This window comes from Mandrillus leucophaeus, unplaced genomic scaffold (genome assembly GCF_000951045.1).
Source record: "Mandrillus leucophaeus isolate KB7577 unplaced genomic scaffold, Mleu.le_1.0 Scaffold588, whole genome shotgun sequence".
Lineage (NCBI taxonomy): Eukaryota > Metazoa > Chordata > Mammalia > Primates > Cercopithecidae > Mandrillus > Mandrillus leucophaeus.
Window position 1 is genome coordinate 2,065,690 of NW_012106341.1, and position 24,085 is coordinate 2,089,774.

Consider the following 24,085-nt stretch of genomic DNA (forward strand, 5'->3'; position numbering starts at 1 on the left):
TTTACTGTGGACCTACCATATCCAAAACATTCCTAGATGTGCTACGTCAAGCCATTTAAAATGTCCAAATTTCTACCTTTCCATATTCTTTTTTTATTTCAATAAGTCCCATTTTTTTTTTTTTTTTTTTTTTTTTTTGGTTCTTTGGTGTAAGTTACTTGTTTTATCCCTCAGTTGTGTGACCTGATAAATTGGGAGCTATACAGTCAACCTTTCCTTTTCCTTTCTTTCTATGAAAATAACACTCTCTTCCTGGTACCATTCAATAAATGAGACTGCAATTGCCAATATAAATCTTGTTAGATAAATGGAAAGATGAACCACTTGTTAAATCCTGTCATCTTACTCCCTCTTTCATCACATATGTAGGTCTGGGTGTTAGGCTTTGGTTTTTAATTTAGCTGGTGTGCTGCTTCTAACTCTGCTCATTAGATACAAAAATTGTAAGTTGGGCTATTTTTCCAAAGTCTAAATTTGCCTCATTTCAGACTCAGTGTGGACATATGGAACTTTTCTATCTTATGTTATATTGATATTGATTTTAGACTGATTTCTTACTGCATTATTCTTCTGACCTCTGTTCTTTGGATATATAAGATAACCACTCAGTTTTCTCTTTATTGCAGAGTGTGTGTCATAGCCTATTTAATCATTATTGCATTTTAAAGACATATAAACTTAGATGCTATTTCAGAAAAATTCATTATCACATAAAAATATTTCATTTTAACTTTCCTATGTGTCTGTTTATTGAATTTGGGGATAGTAAAGTTTAGTCGTTTTCATGCCCTTACATGGTAATTCCTTTTTATTAAATCTTTATTTGATACTTCTATAATGCTCCACTGCCTTTGTATTCACAAAAAACTGCTAGAAAAGCTGTTTTAAGTTAACATTTGATTTGATGCTTTGGGATAATTGAATGTGCTTATAGATTCCTGTCATTCTAAAGCAAATAGTGTATTGAATCTTCTCATCATTCCTTATTTTGTATTGTTCTAAGGTACATTTTATATTGGAGGAAAAGGTTCACTGAACAGCCTATCACAGATTTTTGTAGTGTGATAAGAATTAATTCCACGGCTCCATTTGGTAAGTGTACATCCTGGCTACCATCTTTTCCCTACAGTATAAAAATTCAAAGGAATAATCTTACTGTCTTATATTGGAATTGCTTTTACTTTCATGATAGATAAAATTAAATTGATGTGTTTATTTTGCCTAACTCGAATAAAACTAAAACAGTTCTTTGCCAAAGAGATCCTAATAGACACACACATGTGTAATTTTTACGAAATAAGTCCTTCTGGGAAAAAAATGGTAAATATCTTTTTTCTGATTTGTTTTCCTGATCTCTCAACAGAAGAACAAGAGAATTATTTTTTGTTATGTGACGTTTTACCAGAAGACAGAATTCTTAGAGAAGAGCTTCAGAAGCAGAGACTGGTAAGAATTGTTTTTAAAGGGTGAATAGTGTCTTAAAAATACATATAAATACATATAAAATCATATTTTTTTCTTCTTTTTTTTTTTACTTTTTGTTATGGAAACTTTCACACATAGGTAAAAGAGGAGACAATACAAAAAGGTCTTAAAACATAAAAAAGTATACACTTGACTGAAAATTAAAGCATTTTATGTTGAAAATGCAGAGAGAATTTTTGGCTTTGTTTTGCTTCCTGGATTATCTCTAAAATAACAACAGAACTTACACATTTTAGTGTAATTTTAGCTGCCTGACACATGCTAGGGTTCAGTAGTCGTGGAAAAATGCCCTCAGCTAAAATTGAGTTGAATTGATTAACCTTTTTTTCTCCCCTTCACTGGAATGTGCTATGCACTAGCGTTTTTTTAATTTCCCTTTATGAATTAAGCATATGGTTTAATCTACATAGTAGCCTTTCTGGTTTTCAGCCTTAACCATAAGCAAGCTAATTTGAAAACCTCAGCATATTTAACCTTTAAAAAAGATGATAGCACATACAAGCATGAAAATTTTTTTTTTATTTTATCTTATTTATTTTATTTATTTTTTTTTTTTTTTGAGACGGAGCCTCACTATGTTGCCCAGGCTGAAGTGCAATGGCGCGATCTCGGCTCACTGCAAGCTCCGCTTCGTGGGCTCATGCCATTCTTCTGCCTCAGCGTCCCGAGTAACTGGGACTACAGGCATCCGCCACCACGCCCGGCTAATTTTTTGTATTTTCAGTAGAAACGGGGTTTCACCATGTTAGCAAGGATGGTCTCATCTCCTGACCTTGTCATCCGCCCGCCTCGGCCTCCCAAAGTGCTAGGATTACAGGCGTGAGCCACCATGCCCAACCGAAAATTTTTATTTTCATTAGTTCATCAGAAAATAATGTTTTTAATTGTTAATTTTGTTTAAAAGCACATGGGTTCTCATCATTTGTGATTTAATCTCGACTATTACTTGAGGTTGACTTGCTGTTCCTTTAGTGATTTCTCATAAATCTTTCTTGTATCTTTGGGCTTGGCTAAATATGTTATAAGAGAGAGATGATTTAAATATTTGTGCTATATCCTCAAGAGATCTAGGAGAAAAATAAATACTATTTACCATAGTCATATAATTTAAGAAAGTCCCTGGAAGCACGTTTTATTTTGTAGACATCCCAAATGATTTTTTCTTCCAGTATGGGAAGGTGATACCGATGGATACTGATTTATATGTAAGAAAAGTTATGCTTTTCCTGTACAACAACAGCAGTAAAGAAATAGGACTTTCTGAGTTTCTCTTCTCTCCTTACAGCAGTGTCTTATGAAATATGTAAAACAAGGGTAAATGTACTATCATGTCTTATGAATGTTATTTGTGTGCACTTATTCATAATTTTCAGTTTACATGAATTTTCTCACTGTTGCTAACCGTGGCCTTAAGAATGATCAAAAGCCGTCAAGGATTGATTTATAAGAACTCAAACCCTACTACTTCAGCCATTCTTGTTCTTTAGCATGCAGAATCTTTACCATATGTCTGTAGATGGACTTAGGTCTCTAAAATTACCTACATATACTGCATTTAAGTTACCTTTTTTACTTTACAGTTTGATAAAGCAATACATTTAATAAAAGTGAGCATTATGCCAGCTTACAGAAACAAAATAAGAATAAAAAGGCAATTAATCCATACATGTTCATTGAATTTCTGCTTAAGTAGATGCCTGTACAAAGAAGTACAAGAGTACAAGGCATAGTCCATATCATACGAGAGTGTACAGTCTGGAGAAGAAAGATAAATATGTATTCTTACCTTGGTAGTAGAGATAATGATAAAATATCTTGCCAGGCTTATGAAGATTAAGTGACATGTAATACACTTAGAACACTGCCTGGCACACAGAAGGCACTTAACAAATATTAGCCGATAAAATAGTAATAATGCTGTGTCTTAACAATGAGAAGGATTTGGATAGTTAAGAGAGTTGTAGAGAAGGGAAGAAATACATATGCATCTAAATGTTCAAGGTGTGTTCAGAAAAATTGAGTAAAAGTCTGCTCTGGCTTAGGTGGAACATTTTTTATGGGGAGTAGTATAAGATAAATTTGAAGAGGTAAAATGGAGCTAAATTGTGGAAATCCTTCAGTGCCAGAAACTTGACTTTGTAGTAATAAAGACCCATTAATGTACCCTCATTGCCCATCAGTGGCATGAAGAAAAGAGTAAATGTAAGTGTGTATAAATCCATTTCAAGCTGTCAAACCCTGAGAAAGATCAGACCAACTTGGGGATTGGAAGTAAGCTAACAATGACTGATGATCAGCCACAAGCCATGCCTTGTATTTGGTTCTTGCTTCATAGCACCCTGTGAGGTGGCTATTAAATGCCATTCTATTTATGAGTAAAATGTGGCATAGGAAGCTTAATTTGCCCAGGAACACATAGTGAATGAGGTGCAGAGCTAGAGTTTCAAACCAAATGTTCCAGATACATGCCTTTTAAGCCATGCCATGCCAGCATAGTAATTATTTGGCCCCTCACGTGTCTGGTACTATTATTCTAGGCTCTGGGAATCTCTCTGTCCCGGGTGCTCATGGTCTGACAAGTCTGTGTAGGGAGGGGATTCAGGCTTGGATTGAAGTTTAGGGAAAGCAGAGGCAGTTTACAATAGCCGGCCACTGGAATTCTGATTAGAGGATCAACAAAAAGTAAAAAAGGCTTGCCAAGCAGCAGGAAGACAGGCTGAATTTGCCATCAGCCAGTTCATCACAGTTTTATGCTACATAACATGGAAGCATGAGGTCAGTGTGGGTGATTCTTCTGTGGGTGTTAGCAATGATTATAGGATCTATCTCTTTTACATAGAAAGAACTTTACAAATCAGTAAGAAGCATGTCCAGAAAGAAGTCTAAATCATTAAATGAAACAAAAGTAACAGTATACTTTTTCTTATTCTGTCAAGTTAACAGGATTTGAAAATAATAGTACTAAATGTTGGCAAGAATGTTAAGAGGCAAGTACTTTTTCAGCTGCTTTTAAGAATGTAAACTGGTATACCATTTCTGAGAGGCGCTTTCTCATCATGCGTTGGAGCTCTTGAAGATGTTTATGCCCTTGGCCCACAGTGTGCAAGAACTCATCCTAGGAAGATTACACAGCCAGAGGGTTTTGAAGTCCCTCACTCTACCACAGCTTGGTGGTTGTTTCCTTATGTTGCTACTACTTATACTTTATCAAACAATTTTTTATCAATGAGAATTTCAGTCTAGTTTCTAAAACATGTAATTTAAACTAATCAAACTGCTTTATGATAATGGATGTATAATGTAGTCAGTGTTTGAGTGACCCCAGCTCAATATTTCAACTCAAGGACCTTGAATTGAGGATCTTGAGAATCTCAACTTGAGGATCTCAACTCAAGTCCACGAGGAAGAACCCTCAAACTAGAGTATTAGTAGGGCATTTGCTGACTTGATTTGCATTAATGATGATTTGCATATGTATTATTCTTCAATATTTATTCTTTCATGTGGAACTCTAAGTAAAAGGCATATAGTTTAAGTATCTTTGTATGGTTTGCTCTTAGTTCAAAATGACTTTGTAACTTCAGGGCAGAAACTGTGTCGTATATGTAAGCATCCTTCCTAGTCCTCCCTATACTCCTAAGTTCATATTGTTATTTTTCCCCAAACCTCATTTTAAACAAACAAACAAAACTCTGTTTTCTGTGTGAGTGGCTGGAGGTATATAGAGTTTAAATGATTCACTGAAAGTTACAGTAGCAGATTTTATGCTAGAACCATATTTCTTTTTCCACTTTCTTTGAGATTTCACTGGTTTCTTGACATTTACAAGATTTGTATGTGTTCCCAGTTTTCTTTTTGAAGAACTTGATTCCTACTTGACACTTCTTTGAACATTTTCATCCATATTCTGAAGGGAACTACAGAATTAGGAAGATTCTCAAGGATTTCAATAGCTTATACACCTACTTCCCTTTGGCTTCCTTTAAAAATTCTCCCTTGATCTTGGTGCATTATTCTCTTATTTCTCATCAGTCTAGCTTAGTCTCATCCAGTGGTTCTTTTCCCTCGTTTCTCTTAAATATGCATACGTATGTTCCCCAAGATCTTATCCCCAGTTCAGGGCATGCACATCCGTGTAGCTACCACTGTTATGCCTGTGGCTTACATGTTAGTGCTGGTGCAGAGCAGGCAGTCAGAGTAAATATTCATTAATTGAGTTCATCCATAGCTTTCATCCTGGCTCACTTCTGAACCCCAAATCTATATTTCGTCATATGAAACTTTTCCATTTGGATTTCCAGTTCGCACTTTAATATGCCTAAAAACAGAACTTATTTTTTTCCTCCCCCAAAACTTGCTATTTGCCTGTTCTCCTTTTATTACATAATGACACTACCATTCTCCTGGTCACTCAGTTTGGAAATCTCTAGAAGCATATTTAATTGATTCTTTTTTTTCTCACTCCTATAGCTAAGTCATTTGTCAAATCTTACCAGGTCCAGCTGAGTCCCAAGTCCCACGTCCATACTCATACTTACCTTGTCTATAGACTCACCTCTTCAGGCAATTGACACTGCCTCCAGAATGTTAATATTAAGTGATTATTAAAATTAATTAATAGTACTATTAATTGATTAATAGTGGTTGATTATTATCTATTAATATTAATAAATAACATAAAAGACTTTATTCTTTTTTTTTCTGACAAGATCTCCCTCTGTCACCCAGGCTGGAGTGCAGTGGCTCACTGCAACCTCTGCTTCCTGGGGTCAAGTGATCCTTTTGTAGCAATGGCATCTCACTGTATTGCCCAGGTTGGTCTCGAACTCCTGGGTTCAAGGGATCCTCCCGCCTCAGCCTCCCAAAGTGCTGGAATTACAAGAGCAATCCATTGTGCCTGGCCCTATTCTCTTCTTCAAAAACCTGCACTGTTCTTTATTGTCTTCATGTTCTTAAGGTTTTCTAGGCTCAAACTGCATTTCCAGTGTGTTTTCCCTAAATTGTCCAGTGTCCAATTAATTCGTTTATGCAACAAATATTTATCTTGCACCAGATATTTTATAAATACTATTGATATAGCAGTGAATAAAACAGGCAATGGTCCCTGCCCTTGTGAAGTTTACACTGTAATATAAACATTACTTTTCTCACATTTATCAAGTATGTTAGGTACTTTCAGGATTCTACTTCATGAACTAGGAATGGCAACCCCCACCTATGTAGATACATATCCCTCAAGGCATTGCTCAACTGCCACATTTTCCAAAAGTTTCCCGTATGCCACCTGTCAAAATTAACAACCTCTTCTAATTCTATTAACACCCTATTTTATTTGGCTTTTCAATTATAGTTAGTTATTTTAAAATCTGTCTTCCTTACTAAGATGCCTCTTAGCAGTTCAGACTGTTGTATTAACTTTTGTATCTTCTCTGAGGCTTGCTCTTAAGTATGAACTGAAATTTAATCCTGAAGTATTGGCTTGTATTTCTATAAAGCCATATAGTCAAATATCCCTGATTAACAAGGATACAATATAGCTAAGGCAGACATCTATAATCACTGCATTACACTTTGCACTTCAACATAAAAAAATCCTCAGTTTTTCCTTTGTCTACAGGAGAAAATGTGTGGTATTCATAAGCTCTCAGTAGCAAGATGTAACTTAACTAAATTGGGAAAAAGGGAAAGGTAACTGTATGAAGGTGTTTTTTTAATCTCTATTTCAAATGTCAGAGATATTCATGACAACTACACATTTTTATAAAAGTTTTAACGTATATAACAAATTTATCTTCAGGAGAGAAACAGTTTTTTCTGTTTTTAATTCTACTTCATGTGTCTCACCTCTCCCCACAATCAAGCCACAACAAAATGAAATTGCATATCTCCCACTGAGAAGATTGTTCTTCATCATGCCACTTTTTTAAATATAGATTTTAGAGACTTTCAGTAAAGGATCAAATTACTGTATGCCAACAAACTCAAAGTTAAAAAATCAATTTATATTTATACCTTTCTTGCATAATTCCTATCTTTCAGGCACAATACAAGTTCTAAAACTGCATCTAGAATAACATTTTCTTAAATATAAGATGATATTTCCCATTGAATGTAACATTGTTATTAACAGTGCAACAGAGATCAGTTTAGCTGCAATGACCATTGAGTAAGTTTAACCTTCAGATTGATGACTGCTTTCTTTGGGAAACAAATGGTAATCACAATCTGAAACAATATTATTTTGAGTGCTAAGGTTTACCACTTTGAGCATCTTCAACAAGGACTTAAAATTTATGTGACATTTTGTATATATACTGGTTGAGTGAGATCAGGCAGGAAATATTACCCCTGTTTAACAGGAAATGCAAGGTCAAGGACAGTAAGAAACATGCACACAACCATCGTTATACACTATGTGAAACACAAAGGGAAACAACTCAAACTCCTAAATTTCCAACCCCAACCACCATTCTCTTTCTAATTGCACCGGGATACTTTATCACATTTGATCTTTCTTTAAACAAATGTGACTTTTTTTTTTTTTTTTTTTTTTTTTTTTGACACTGTCACTCTGTCATCCAGGCTGGAGTGCAGTGGCACAATCTTGGCTCACTGCAACCTCCACCTCCCAGGTTCAAGCAATTCTCATGCCTCAGCCTCCCGAGGAGTAGTTGGGATCACAAGTGTGTGCCACCACACCTAGCTAATTTTTATATTTTTGGTAGAGACGGGGTTTTACCATGTTGACCAGGCTGATCTCAAACTCCCGACCTCAGGTGATCCACCCACCTTGGCCTCCCAAAGTGCTGGGATTACAGGTGTGAGCCACTGTGTCCAGCCAAATGTGACATTTTCTAAATTGACATTTGTTCGAATTAATGAAAATGGCTGAACAGGACAAATAAATAATAATATTCTGTTTTCATTGTAAATAATTTTTTAAAGAAAATCTGATTTCCTGTTATCTTCGTTCAGTAGTAGGTAGGAATTTCTTATTCCCTTGGGCCTAAGCTTCTTATATTTTCTTTTAAAACTATACCTGACCTTGGAAATACAGGAAAGCATACAGGAAGTACTTCCTCAGGCTGGTAATACTATACTGAGTCATGCCATGCTGATAGCTTTCTTTTTCCTTTTTCATCTAAAAGATGGGTATTTTGTAATCTCCCATGTCCACCTATTGAATTTTTTGAAGTCCTTCTCTTCCCACCTAAGCTAAATTCTCTTATACCTTTAATACAAATAGGAATTTGGCTTTTCTAGTTTTTTGTGTGTTTAACTCTTGCATTTTCATTTTATCTTGCACGTCTACCTTTTTTCATTGTGATGATATATTCCATGTGAATGATTAAATTCATCTCATTTTTTTATCTCCTAGCTCATTTTTTTTTAGATATTCTGTCCTGTTTTGAAGACACTCTTCAAAAGCTATCTCAGTGAGACTCAAAGTAGGAGAAAAATACTATATTTCTATGCTGTATAGCAAGCAGATGGCTGTTGTCTTTATCATTGCAGATTCAGAAACGGTGGGAGGTACTGATATCTTTCAAGAAGGTGAAATATTAGTCAGATCAAATCTCATGGATTTGGGGGTGTATATCATCTTCCAGTTAAGAAATTTCTCTCTATCTTTTATGTTTCACTGTCTTATTTTAGTCATTGACATGGATGGCTTTTCCTCGTTTGTGTATTAAGATTCTAATGTCACAAGGTTAACTTTCTATCATCTCTCATAAAATGCTGAGAAAGGTGGATTTTATTGATTATTTTTAAAGAAACTGTATTTTGCCATTAATAATTTTTGTTTTAGTACAATTATCCCTGCCTTCTACATGCAGAGGTGTGTGTTTAAGTATATTAAGTATTATTTAATACATGATTTGAGTATATTGCTAACATAAATTCAAATGCTCAAGTGATCAGACTCTGGCAAACAGATCAGTAATTCTGAATGCTATTCAGTGACCCTTTTGACACTTAGAAAAGAATTTTGGGGGTGGGAAAAAGTAGCTTTTTATTTGACCCTTGGTGTGAGGGCTTCCAAAATATTTAACTCAGTTGTAGGTAGACTGCATTCTGAAAGCTGTTGAAGCTATAAATCATTATCTGTACAAAAAATGTATTCATGTTTCCATTTTACTTTATTAACCAAACTTGTCTTTTAATCCTTAAGTTAGTGGAAATTTACTGAACTTTTTATACTTATAAATTCCTCATATTGAATGTTACATCAGATAGAATAAAGGATGTGATAGAAAAAAATAATTTCACCATAATACTGAGTGGGATTAAAATGAAAATGCCACCTTACTGTCAGAAAAGATAAGAAATGGCAGACAGAACAAGAGGAGATGGTGTTAGGTCTTTAGCCAGCCTCAGTTTGAAACAATTTGAAAACTCTTTCAGTAACTTAGACAGTGTTCACTTATTCACATCATGTAACTAGTAATTAAAATTATCCAATACTTTCAAATTTATTTAGAATAAAAATTCAGACTCTTTACCAAGATCTCAAAGGATCTGGCACATGCCTCTCTGAGCCACTCTCCCACATCTCTCTCACCCACTTTCTCCTGTGCTCACTGTACTCCAGCTACACTGGCTATGTCTGTGTTCCTCAAACACACCAAGCTGTTTCCAGCTTTAAGGCCTTTGCACTTGCTGTTTGCTCTGCTTGGAATGCTTTTCTCTAGAATCTCAGGAGCCGGACGCAGTGACCCATGCCTGTAATCCCAGCACTTTGGGAGGCCAAGGCGAGAGAATCACTTGAACTCAGGAGACTAGCCTGGGCAACAAAGCAAGACTCCATTCCTTAAAAATAATAATAATAATAAGCTCATGGCTTTTTTGAAGGGGAAGGGAAGAGTTTTTGGTGAAGACGAGTCTCTGGAATGGTACTACAGGCAAATGAATGCTTTGGAAGTACTTTGGGAAGCTAAAGACATATAGAGTAATTTATATAGCTGAAATGATTTAGGAAAAATTGCCGTCTGTGGAGGATTAACTTTAGCTATCAGCTACAGTGTTTTTGGAAAGTAGATACTGAAAAGTTATACTGATTGTTTAATTTGTTGGAAATTCCTTTCTTGGGGGTAGGAAAGATTTAAACCTATTCTGAATTTGAGGTTATGACCAAATAGAAGTCATAGACTACAGTGTGCAATGTAATACTAAACTTTTAATCGGCCTTTAGGAAGTTTTTACTGAATAAAATTTGTTTTAACTGATTGAAGTATCCAAGTCAACTGTTTTCACCAAAAAACAAACCAAAAAACCTTCTTTGCTTTATATTTTGTATGTATTTACTCTGATGGAATATAGGTACTAGATAGTAAAGAAGCATCTCTGGTCCTTTTTTTTTTTTTTTTTTTTTTTTTTTTTTGTCTTCTGAGATGGAGTCTTGCTGTGTCGCCCAGGCTGGAGTGCAGTGGCACAATCTCGGCTCACTGCAAGCTCTGCCCCCTGGGTTCACGCCATTCTCCTGCCTCAGCCTGGTCCCTCTTTTTAATTACTGATGACTGATATACCACTCTCCATGCCTTGATGTCAGTCCTCAAAGGAATGCCTGTCCAGTGTCTGCAGTACTTGTACTAACAGACTCTTGAGTGCTCACACTCTACAAGAGAAGAGGCTCATCAGCATTCTGTATGTATCAGGGACCTCTGCCATTTGACCTGCAGTCTGGGTCCTGGTATCGTAAATAAGTCACTTCAAAAGAAAGCTAGTACTTTGTGACACCTTTATAACAATAGGACAGACCTTTTTCTGCATCTGATTAATGAGAATTTTAACTTTTATTACTTTCAAGTTTCCATTTTGTTGACTATGTACTGTTTATTTCTATCCTGAACTTTAATTAATGGCTGAAAACTTTAATCCTGAATTCTAAACTGTTTTAGAACTGTTTGCTCTTTAAGATTTTCTCTCTTCTGATATTTCTGCGTGTTCATGTATGGTTTTTTGTTTTGTTTTTTGTTTTGTTTTGAGATGGAGTCTCACTCTGTTGCCTGCGCTGGAGTGCAGTGGCGTGATTGCGGCTCACTGCAGCCTCCACCTTCCGAGTTCAAGTAATTCTCCTGCCTTAACCTCCTGAGTAACAGGGGTTACAGGCATGCACCACCACATCCAGCTAATTTTTATATTTTTAGTAGAGATAGGGTTTCACCATGTTGGCCAGGCTGGTCTTGAACTCCTGACCTCAGGTGATCTGCCTGCCTCAGCCTCCCAAAGTGCTGGGATTACAGGCGTGAGCCACCGCACCCAGCCAATGTTCATTTTTTTTTCCCTTTTCTAGAGAGGCTCTTTTATAATCCCAGCATGTAAGCAAAAAGGGAATGCACTCTAGATCTTTACTGGTCCCTAGACAAAGGAGCACAATGACCAAGGGGTGGTACTGTAGGTCTCCTCATCTACCTTCTTTTCCAGCCACCTTTCTATCAGGTTGTTTCCAGACCTGACCTACCCTGTCTTTTAAAAGAAAAGACCTTCATTTTCATAAATTTTAAGTATTTTGAATATTTAATTTTTTAATATTTAAATGTTTTAACACCAAATAAATGCCTTTAACTTTTTTTTTTAATGTTCTAAGGAAAGTGCATTGCAGAACTTGCTTGACAGACTGCAGGTTAGGTTCTCTCAGGCCTGTCCTTACATCCAGCTCTTATACCCCAGAACGCTAATACACATTCAGATACCATCGAGAACAAAAACTCAGGAATAATTATATTATTTCTCAACATTTTTTACCCCATCCCCAGCAGTAGCCAACATCTACTTTGCAGTGCAGGATTTGGGTCCTTCTCCCAGCAGCTTATAGCCTTTGCTTTGTGTGCTAAAGAATGGTCCCCAGAAGCAAGCTGAGGTGTGTGCCTGTTCACCATCAAAGGGCTTTTGTTCATGTCTCTTTGCCCTATTCCTAGTCTTTCTCCTGAGAACTTGGAAGAAGCCCATGGAGGGATTTGGACCCCTTGTGTCTAGGACTCCCAGGGATTTTGCCTTTAAGAATTATTTAAAATACAAGCTTTTGTCTTCCTACTTCCCTTTTCCTCCCATGCTCTGCCAAAGGTGAAAGAAGTAGTTCATGTGTTCATGTCTCTCTTCAGAGAGGCTGTCTGTTAGAAGTCAGTTTGTCTAGTTGCCTTGTGACTTCAGCTCTTCAGACTCAAACTAAGTTATGAATTTATTTATTTATTTATTTATTATTTATTTATTTATTATTATTATTTTTTTTTGAGACAGTCTCACTCTGTCGCCAGGCCGGAGTGCAGTGGCGTGATCTCGGCTCACTGCAACCTCCGCCTCCTGGGTTCAAGGGATTCTTCTGCCTCAGTCTACCGAGTACCTGGGATTACAGGCGCGCACCACCACGCCTGGCTAATTCTTTTGTATTTTTAATAGAGATGGGGTTTCACCATGTTGGCCAGGCTGTTCTCCAACTCCTGACCTCAAGTGATCCACCCGCCTCAGCCTCCCAATTGAATTTTTTTGATTATTCAGCTTTTTCTCATTGATAGGATGTTCTCTTGTATCTATTTCCTAAGCAGAAATTGAACTCCTCTTCCCCCTGCTTGATTTTAATTAGTATCTTAGTGGTTAAGCGCTGAGGTAGATGCTTTCTTTTTCCTTTTATAGAGTTCTAAAAGATAAATACATACATATGTATGTATTTAGTATGTATACATATGTCCAAATACATATATATGTATTTGTCTACTAAATGAGGTATAGCTTCAAGAGACTATTGACCCTGTCAGCTAGTTGTCATAAATTCTAAAACCTGTTAATATGGCTTGGTATTTAATCTTGGTGTTGACTTACTTATCAATTATTGTATCAATAAATTGCTATATTTGGTTATCTTCATATCCATTTTGCCAGAAGTTTGTCTTTGGAGTATATGCCAGAAAATTATGTCACTCACTGCCAGATGTTCTTTGGATAGTTTTCTGATACCCACCCAATAAGGGCTAGGCATCTGGTAACACTTAACTTAAAATTTAATCTGTTAAAAATTGTGACTATGGCTGGATGTGGTGGCTCACTCTTGTAATCCCAGCACTTTGGGAGGTGAGGCGGGCGGATCACTTGAGGCCAGGAGTTCGAGACCAGCCTGACCAACATAGCGAAACCACTTCTCTACTAAAAAAAGCCAGGTGTCATGGCACATGCCTGTAATCCCAGATACTTGGGAAACTGAAGCACGAGAACCACTTGAACCCAGAATATGGAGGCTGCAGTGAGTCGAGATCGCACCACTGTACTCCAGCCTGGACAACAGAGCAAGACTGTGTCTTTAAAAAAAATTGAAAAACTATGATCATGATATGTATGAGGCACAACTTTGGAAGCCAATAGTTGGTGTTAGGAGGGTGGATGAGAATTAGTGGACTGTGGTCTAGTGTGTGGCTGTTCTCTTCAGTGATTTTTGAGTAACAAATGACTCTTCATGCAAGTTCTAGTCTGTGCTTAGGATGTAGAAGAGGAAAGATGTTTTCTCTCACTCACCTCTAGTTTCATGGCTGAGACCTGTAAAACAAAAGACAGATTAACAAAGGAAAAGCATACAAATGTATTTAGTATGTTTTACTTGACTAAATTTCATAAGGAAATGAAGACCCAAAGAAATGGAAATCTGTGCATTTTTATGCTAAATTTGATGAAGAAGTGGATCGTTGTGGGGAAGTATGATTAGACAAGGGGGATATGATCTGGTAAGAAACTGGAGAGGACTTAGCAAAACTTGTTTGTTCAGATTCTTCTCTTTATCCTTGTGTCTTCAGAGATAAGGATGTTCCTTTCCCTCAGGTATAAGAGAGGGTACCTTTTGAATGAAGGCTTTATGATCTACTTTAGGGGGAAACGGGAAGGAGGAGGTAAAAGTCAGCTTCCTGCTTCTGCTATTCCAAGGTGCCATATTTTGGGGTGGCATGTTCTGAACCCCATCACTGACTATGCAGTTTTTATAAGAGTCAACCCAAATATCTCCTCCTGATGATCTCCTGAAGCCTGTGCCTCTGTATCCATGTGAGAGTCTATGAAAGCAACATTCCAGATACTGACTGGAAGAAAGACAGATTCAAGATTATAACCAACCAATACTTACAAAAACTGTGCTCAGGGATGATTGAGGAAGACTGGAGACTGATAGTTAAACAGTCAGGAGACAAGTATCTGTACTGCATCATGACAACCCATACCCCACCCCTCTGTACTGTTTTCACTGAGTTTGAGGGTGTGCTTTGTAATGAGAGTTAGCTTTTTTTAGGCTTGATATTGGAAACAGCCCTGTGTTGTTTTTTCTGTTAATCCTGAGTATATTGTCCATGATACATATACTTATTATGTACCCACAATGACTCTGACACCAGTTACCTAGACAGGCCAGACTTCACAAGTTAAGGGCACAGCCCTCCACAGACTATCCTCACTTCAAACACCAGCCACAAATTGGGGGTTTCTCAGGATACTTTTACTTCTGACCATCTGGCTACAAATTCAGAGATCCCCACTACTCTCTCAGGTTCAGTAGTTTGCTATAATGACTCACAGAACTCAGAAAAGCACTATACTTGTGATTACAGTTCAGTCATAGCAATAGGATACAAATCAGAACAAGTCAAACAGAGAAACGCATAGGGTGAGATCTGGGAGATTCCCAAATACAAAGCTGCCATCATTCCTAGGAATGCATTGTCCTCCTGGCACATCAGTATGTAACAATACCCAGAGTCCCAACCAAGAAAGTTTACTGGAGCTTTGGTGTCCAGAGTTTTTATTGTGGCTTCATTGAGTAGGTGTAATTGATTAAATCATTGGTCACACGGTTGAGCTAGATCTCCAGCTCCCCCCGCTTTCCAGGAGATGAGGCTGATCTTATGTGGCTCAGAGCCCAACCCACTAATCACATGGTTGGTCTTTCTGGCATGGCCAGTTCCCATCCTGAGTTATGTCATTTATATAAACTATCAGGTGTGGTCAAAGGGCCCACCATGAATAACACAGACCCTTCAGTCACTCAGGAAATTCTAAGGATTAATAAGTTACCTCTTAGGAACAGACAACAAAGGCCATCCAAATTCTCCACACCAACCCTTTATCTGGTGTGTTTCCCTTGTCTGCCAAAGCTGAGAGCCACATTAGGACCTACCTTTAGGTTAGGTTTGAGTGTGTGTCTGTGTGTATATGTGTGTGTGTGTATTTTATTTTTTGTTTGCAATTTAGGTGCCCACCCTATTTTTTTCTTTCTTCTTTTATTCCCATTTCTATGCTACATTGTTCTGTAGCAGCCTGAAACATTTATTAAAACAAAGTGGAGGTGTAAGTGAAATAATCCCAGATACCTCAGAGTTAATCCATTATTCTTAAAATAAAAAGCAGGAGAAATAGGAAATTCTGCTGCCTTGCCATGGAGCCTTTGGGCCACTGCTATAGTTTTCATGGGGAGATTTGTTGTGTTCTGTATTGGAGGGGTGCCACTGGACTCCTAGGCTGAGAATGTCTAGCTGGTTCTGCCATGCTGCTGCCTTTAAGCTGGTTTGGGAAGGAACCTGAGGAGTGTGCCTTTTTCTCTCATAGCCACTCATATATCCATTTAGCCAAGAAACTATTGTAAATCAATTACTTGTCAGTATCCATAAAATGTTTTTGATAGCCATAGCTGATAACATCAGTCTTGGTTTTACTTTCGTGTGTTAATGCAGGTTATTTCCATTGGATTTGTCACTTTAAGCATCAGTTTTTTACTTTGCTGTGTATAAATTCTTACCTAAATAAACATTTTTTAAATTGCTCTTTCATAAATTGACTGGTTTTTATAATTTTCAACCTAACTCTCATTTTCATTTTCTACCTACATGTCAATCCCCTATGACTGTGTTGAGTGCCATCTGCTATATCTGCTGTTTTATTAATGTTTTCTCTGCTTTTAGCTTATGAATAAAGATGAAAGACTAGGCATTGACCCCTTTGCTGTCACACTTGACATTTTACACTAATCAGAAAAACATATATAGCTTGTTATTATGACTCTTTGCTTAGCACATAAGTTGATCTTATATTCTTACTACTATGGTTTTATCTAAGCATATTTGTAATGAAAATTTTATCTGATTTTTATCAGCTTCTTTGAGAGGCTCAAACATATAACGTCTGCACCATGCTCTTCATCTCCCTTTTCCTAGTATATAGCCCAGAATAAACCTAAATGAATAAAACCTGATATATAGCCCAGCATGAATTTTTTTTTTAGAAAACATAAAACCACAAAGTAGATGGGCACATCTTCGATTTGCACATCTTTGTGGTGCTTTTTATGGAGTGTCTCCTGATTTTTTTTTTATTCATAAGTGACTTCAAACATATGCCACAGCTAATTCTGATGCTAAGCTTTATGAAGGAAAGAAAAAGCAAGGGAAAGAAAAAAAAAGAGGGAGAAAAGGAGGAAGGGAAGAAGGAGAGAAGGAAATAGAAGAAAAAAAAAAACTTTTCTTCATTGCGCAAGTAGCTTCTACTCAGTTTTTTGCCTGATCAGTAGTTGTCAGTATGTTTACCACAGAAGAACGATGCACAGAATTTAAAACTGTCTTGTTTTCTCACATCCTAGTAAGGTAACAGCAATAGGATTAAAGGTGCTAGGGCATAGTGATAATGTGACTGTCTTCTACCTAGACTCCTTTTAACCACTCGAAGATTTGAAGAAATAGAAGCCATGGGAAACACAGCAACTCCATTCAACGGTTATTGTGCACCCTGTCTGTAATGCACAGGGGAGATTACAAAGATGAATAAGAGAGTTCTGCCTTCAGTGAGCTTATTATCTGGTAGAATACATTTTGAGTTGATTACATAGAGATAATAACGTTAACAAGGTTTTCCTATGAGTCGTTCATATACTTTGGAAGACTATTAGTTTGGAAAAAAAAATTTTCTATGCATCAGAGCCTGAGTCCTAGGCAGATGGATTATTTTGTAATTTAAGATTTAGAGGTAGAGTACCTAAAAACTAAATGAAATGTGTGAACCTAGGGTGGTCTTGAGTAGAGGTTAGGGAGAAACATTAAAAGACATTCTTGGGGTAATTGAAGAAATCTAAGTATTACCTGGATACTTTCAGCTATTTTAAAATTACTATTGATTTTCTTAGTTGTGATGATAATGGTTTTGTGGTTATACATAGGCGAATGTCCTTACTCTTAGGAGAGGCATGCTGAAGTATTTAAGAGTAAAGTATCGTCCTATCTGCAACTTATTTTCAAATAGTGCAGCCAAAACAAAGTATGTAACATACAAATGTACCTGTGCATGTGAAGAGAGAGAAAGAAACAGGCAAAATGTTCAGAGTTACTGAATGTAAATACTGAGTATAGGAATGTTAATTGTACTGTTCATTTGACTTTTCTGTGTTGGTGAAATTTTTCATAATAAAAAATTTTTAAAAATAGAAGAGTAGCAAAGTTTAGGGATAGCTACCTGTCTTATTTAGCTTCCTGGTGTACTAATTCATTTAGAATGGCATGACATAGCTATGTCAGCAAAGCCAATTTCAACAAATAAAGGAGAGCTTTCTAGGCCGGGCGCGGTGGCTCACGCCTGTAATCCCAGCACTTTGGGAGGCCGAGGCGGGCGGATCACGAGGTCAGGAGATCGAGACCACGGTGAAACCCCGTCTCTACTAAAAATACAAAAAATTAGCCGGGCGAGGTGGCGGGCGCCTGTAGTCCCAGCTACTCAGGAGGCCGAGGCAGGAGAATGGCGTGAACCCGGGAGGCGGAGCTTGCAGTGAGCTGAGATCGCGCCACTGCACTCCAGCCTGGGCAACAGCGTGAGACTCCGTCTCAAAAAAAAAAAGAAGAGCTTTCTTCTCCTTAATTTATTGAATTGATTACAATGCAATAATGAAAACTGTTCCAGACATAATAGTTGCATGTTTAAAATACTTTTTATTTTCACATTTTATGTGTAAGTGAAAAATGGTCAAAAGTATATATAATATCTTTGGTGTTATTTTAAGAAATTTATAAGGCAAAAGCACTTTGTAGACTAAACTTTATTAGAATGGAAATGAGGAAAACCTTGAGATCATTATTTCAATTCTTAATATTTTTTTTAAAATGAAACAAAAGTAATTGTGTTCTATGCCAATGTACTTCATTTTCCTTAGCTGTTGGGCTTTATAATTATCACTCTAGTTCATTTCCCTATGACTTGCATCTTCTGTTTTGCTCAAAATGTCATGTTAGTAACAAACTGTATTTGTGCCCTTAAAAAGTATGTTTTTTAATTTTTTTTTTTTTTTTTTTTTCAGGCAGGGCCCAGGCCTCTTGCCCAGGCTGAAGTGCAGTGGTATGATCACAGCTCACTGAAGCCTCAAGCTTCTGGGCTCAAGCGATCGTCCCACCTCAGCCTCGTGGATAGCAGGACTACAGGCAGGCACCACCATGCCTGGCCAATTGTTTTATTTTTAGTAAAGATGGGGGTCTCTCTGTGTTGCCTAGGCTGTGTTTATAGTATTAAAAGTAAAAACGATTTTTTAAAAGTAAAAACCTATCCCCAAGTCCCTAGTCCTATAGCAAGTAAAATTCTATGTATCTCTATATATTTTGTAAAAATGGTCTGTTGTAAGTTTAAAAGAAAACTTTAGGATTTTTAAAAATCATAATCAATGGTAACTTTCTTGGAATAGTTTACATATGTAGTAGACCATTCTCTGTTTAAACAAATTACCAACTTACTGTTGCTGTGGGAAGCTCTTCATTTCACCTTATAAAACTAAATAGTAAGTGCCAACCATATGTCAGTAAGGGATAATCAAGTGTGTTATAAACCCCTTTCCTTTGAGAAAGTCATTTTGATTTTCAGTAGAGCACATACATTTGTAGTGTGTATGTTGTTGCACCTCGGGTATAAATGTAGTCATCATGTATTTATTGAGAATCTACTATACGAAGTTGTGTGCGTATGGCATAGAGGAGCTCATTTTCTATGAGTAGAGATGGTTGGGACACAGTTTTCCTGAAGACCAAGCAATGTAGATGCCAACTAAAATGCTCTAAAACTGTGGTAAAAAATGGAAGTATCATTTCTAATACAAAAACGGTCTGGGAAAGTCACTTTAATGCTTTGTAGAATGTTTCACAGGCAATTTAGAGATCAGCTGAAACTGAGTCCTAGAGAAGTGGTATGCCCAAGGCCACATTAAGAACTACTTCGACACAAAAACGGACAAGACTACAGAACTCCTAAGTGTCAGGCCGTTGTTCTTTCCACTCACCACAAAGATACAGCATTTGAACTGACCCTTGAATAGGCAAAGATGGGCAAAAGAGGGAACGATTACTCCAGGCCATTGAGTGGCTTCAGAAATCATAGTAGGTAGTTGAGAACTGCTACTGAGAATAATATACAAGTAAATAATGACATGTGTTCTTGCTTCTCCCTATAATGTAGGGTTGTATGGGGAAGAAATGTGAGAGAAGACTTTTAAAAACCTAGGTTAAAGGCCAGGCACAGAGGCTCCCACCTATAAAGCCCAGCACTTTGGGAGGCTGAGGGAGGAGGATCACTTGACCATAGGAGTTCGACGCTAGCCTGGGCAAGATGGAAAAACCCTGTCTCTACAAAAAAAATACAGAAAGTTAACCGGGCATAGTTGTGTGCACCTGTAGTCCCAGCTATTCAGGATGCTGAGGTGGGAAGATCACTTGAGCCCAGGAAGTCCAGGCTGCAGTGAGCCATGATCGTGCCACTGCTCTCCAGCCTGGGTGACAGAGAGAGACCCTGTCTCAAAAAACAAAAACAAAAAAACCTAGGTTGGAATCAAGTACAGAGTACTGTGAATGCCATGCTAAATATTGTGGATTTTATTCAATAGAAAAACAAGGCTCCATTAAGGTGTTACTAAAGATTTTATTGATTACCAGTTTTAGTTTTATTTCCAGATAGTGTCATTACATATTTCCAGACTAATTTTTTAAAGATCCATTTACAGTCAATTTTGTCTTCCATCCCTCTAGGCATGCGTTGTATAAACATACTTTTAAAATATATATACAGGGAAAGTCTTTCCTATAAATCCATCCATCTGGTATCTGATAAGCTCAGTAGATCCAAATTGTAGAGAGCTTGATAATAAGAGATAAACCCTACCAGATGAAAATAACTCCCCTGAAGTTCATCTGAGGAAGATATTGGAAGCTACTTTTTCTTAGGTACCAAACGTATTTGAGTTAATTTTATTGTTAGAATTTGATTATCTGTTTTTCCGTAGCTGAGTTTTGGGGGTCCCTGAGTCCCTATAGTTTTGTTCTAGGTCAAAAGGAAGAACAGAAGGTCTAAACAGAGGATACTTAATGGCAAGGAAGTGTAGATGGGGGAGCCAGTGATGGGTATAGAAGTAGACCCACTAACAGGGATGAAAAAGCTTCAGTGAATAAAGGGAGACTAACATAGATGGCCATAAAAGAAAGAGAATAAAATTAAACCAAAAGAGCATAACAATTTAGAGTATTGTAACGTGATCCTGAAAATATAATACTTTAACATTACAGTACAGTATGGTAGTAATTGTTCACAGCAAAGACCCTGTGTCATATAGAACAGGTTCAATTGTGTCTTGAATTTGGAATGCAGAAAAAACATGAGAATTATCTTAGAAACTATCTTGTGCAAACCTTAACCAACTTCAAATATGAAATTAAAATGTCTGTCACCTAGAAATCCTAGAATTCCTCTTTTTCTAATTAAAATAGAAATAAGGAATAATTATATTTGCGTATATTATCTATTCTGTTACTTTAGAGTGTTCTAAGCCCCAAATGCTGAGCAGCTTATTTATATTGAACTCATCTCAATGAGGCTTCCATGTGGGTATTTTGTAAGAAAGATTTTAATGCTGCCCTACGTCTCCAGACTGTCCCCTGGCTTCTGAAGCTGTTTGTTCACTAAATAAAAAGGTCCTTGTTCTAAGCTCTGTATCTACATGTGCTACAGTGGGTACCTTCTGAGAAAAAAGTAAATGTGGTATCATGAAAATAGCACCAAATTTGGTACCAAGTAGCTATGTAGCTTTAAACAAATCCCGTAACATCTCTTATAGGGAGTTAGTAGATAGTTTCATGAGATCCCTTTCAGCTGTCATGTTGTAAAAAACCAGTTCTACACAATATTGGTCAGAAAGAAAATCTTACTAGAGTAGAAAGGCTAGATGTAGTTAGTAGAAATAGAATATATTAATGGGGAACACTGGAAAAATCGTCTTAAGAAGTGTCTGTTCATATCCTTCGCCCACTTTTTGATGGGGTTGTTTGGTTTTTTCATATATTTCTTGGCTGTATAAATGTCCTTTTTTGAGAAGTGTCTGTTCATATCCTTTACCCACTTTTTGATGGGGTTGTTCGTTTTTATCTTGTAAATTTGTTTAAGTTCCTTGTAGATTCTGGATATTGGTCCTTTGTCAGATGGCTAGATTGCAAAAATTTTATCACATTCTGTATGTTGCGTGTTTGTTCTGATAATGGTTTCTTTTGCTTGCAGAAGCTCTTTAGTTTAATTAGATCCCATTTGTCAATTTTGCCTTTTGTTGCCGTTGCTTTTGGTGTTTTAGTCATGAAGTCTTTGCCCATGCCTATGTCCTGAATGGTATTGCCTAGGTTTTCTTCTAGGGTTTTTATGCCTTTAGACTGTTGGTGGAAGTATAAATTAGTTCAACCATTGTGGAAGACAGTAATGTGAATCCTCAAGGATCTAGAACCAGAAATACCATTTGACCCAGCAATCCCATTACTGGGTATATACCCAAAGGATTATAAATCATTCTACTATAAAGAAACATGCACACGTATATTTATTACAGCACCATTCACAACAGCAAAGACTTGGAACCAACCCAAATGCCCATCAATGATAGACTGGATAAAGAAAATGTGGCACATATACACCCTGGAATACTATACAGCCATAAAAAAGGATGAGTTCATGTGCTTTGCAAGGACATGGATGAAGCTGGAAACCATCATTCTCAGCAAACTAACACAGGAACAGAAAACCAAACACCACATGTTCTCACTCATAAGTAGGAGGTGAACAATGAGAACACATGGACACAGGGAGGGAAACATCATACACCAAGGCCTATCAGGGGTTGAGGGGCTATGAAAGTGATAGCATTAGGAGAAATACCTAATGTAGATGATGGGTTGATGGGTACAGCAAACCACCATGGCACATGTATACCTATGTAACAAACCTGTACGATCTGCACATGTATCCCAGAACTTTAATAAAAAATGAAAAAAGAGAAAACTGAGGATTAAGGAGGTTAAATATCAATTATATGTGAGAGCCGTATTTCAGATCCAAATCTGCTCCATGTTTCAGAGCCTGAGCTCTGCACTGTTGTACTGTGGCCAGAAATGGTTGCATTATAGAAACAGGAATCAAGTAGATCTTGATTAGCAGATAAGATTTGTGAAAGTGAAAAAGGAAATGACCTCAGGAAAAATAACATATGGAACCACCTTGATTACAGCAGGATATTGTCAGAGCATATTTTAAATTATTTGAGTTGAGGTGCAACAAGTTAATTATGCATGAAAATATTAAGAAAAATTCTAGCAGCAAAAAGAGGATGAATATGATAGACAAGGGACTGATATCAGGTAGACCCTTTAGGAGACTTTATTTATAGTAACCCACAACGACTGAATAAAAACTGAACTCCGGGGAGTGACCCTGGGAATAGTGGAGAAAAGTTATATGGAAGATAGCTCAAGTGAAAAATTGATCAGAACTTGATTACAAATCAAACTGAGAATTAGGAAAAAGAGCAAGTCAACGATCCCACCAGTTTTGGTTTTGGAAGAGGATAGTGATGGGAAAACACTGGAAAAGACAGGGTAGCAAAGGTGGTAAAACCTTGATTTTAATTCCCACATAGCTGTTCAAGTGGAGTGTTGTGTAAGCATTTTATGGGACAGACTTGGAGTTTAATGCAAAAACAGGAATGGAGAAATTTGAAATGTTGGCAACTTTTGTATACTCCCTTTATGTTTGCAGCCCAGTTTCCTCCCATCCAGACTTTGACATTTTTTATTAACCAGTTGTGCATTAAGATAATACCATAAATCTGTTTCTACTTTCCAGAAAGAAATTCTGGAACAACAGCAACAAGAACGAAATGATACGAATTTTCATGGCATTTGTATGTTTTGCAATGAAGAATTCCTTGGAAACAGGTTTGCCATTATGCATCTTTAAATGTTACTGTTTTTTAATCTGGAAACCCATCAAAACATCCTTAACTGTTGGTTATATAAGTTAAGTTATATGTGTTGGCTCAGGACCCTTTCGTTTATAAGCAGTACTTTTTAAAAATATGTCCAACATCAGAGATGGACTGTAGTTGCTCTAAGCAGCAGAGGGGTATAAATTCTTAAAATGACAGAAGCAGATTTGTGTTTAATATTATAGGGCTTTTAAAATTGGCTGACCGGCAAGACCATATGCCGCAAACTACTGCAGATGCACCTCCATATACTAACTCGTTTCCTCTGAATCACTGGTAACTTTTCACTTTTGATTATTAAAAATAAAGACATAAAAAAGA

At 37.0% G+C, this 24,085-nt stretch overlaps 1 protein-coding gene across 1 annotated transcript in view; it reads left to right on the top strand.

Moving 5' to 3' along the window:
* Positions 1-24,085, top strand: part of ZNF277 (zinc finger protein 277) — a 145,919-nt gene that overhangs the window by 96,911 nt on the left and 24,923 nt on the right. Inside the window, exon 5 of the mRNA XM_011999206.1 lies at positions 23,623-23,714. Within this exon, the coding sequence (XP_011854596.1) occupies positions 23,623-23,714 (92 nt within the window). The remainder of the gene's footprint in view (positions 1-23,622; positions 23,715-24,085) is intronic.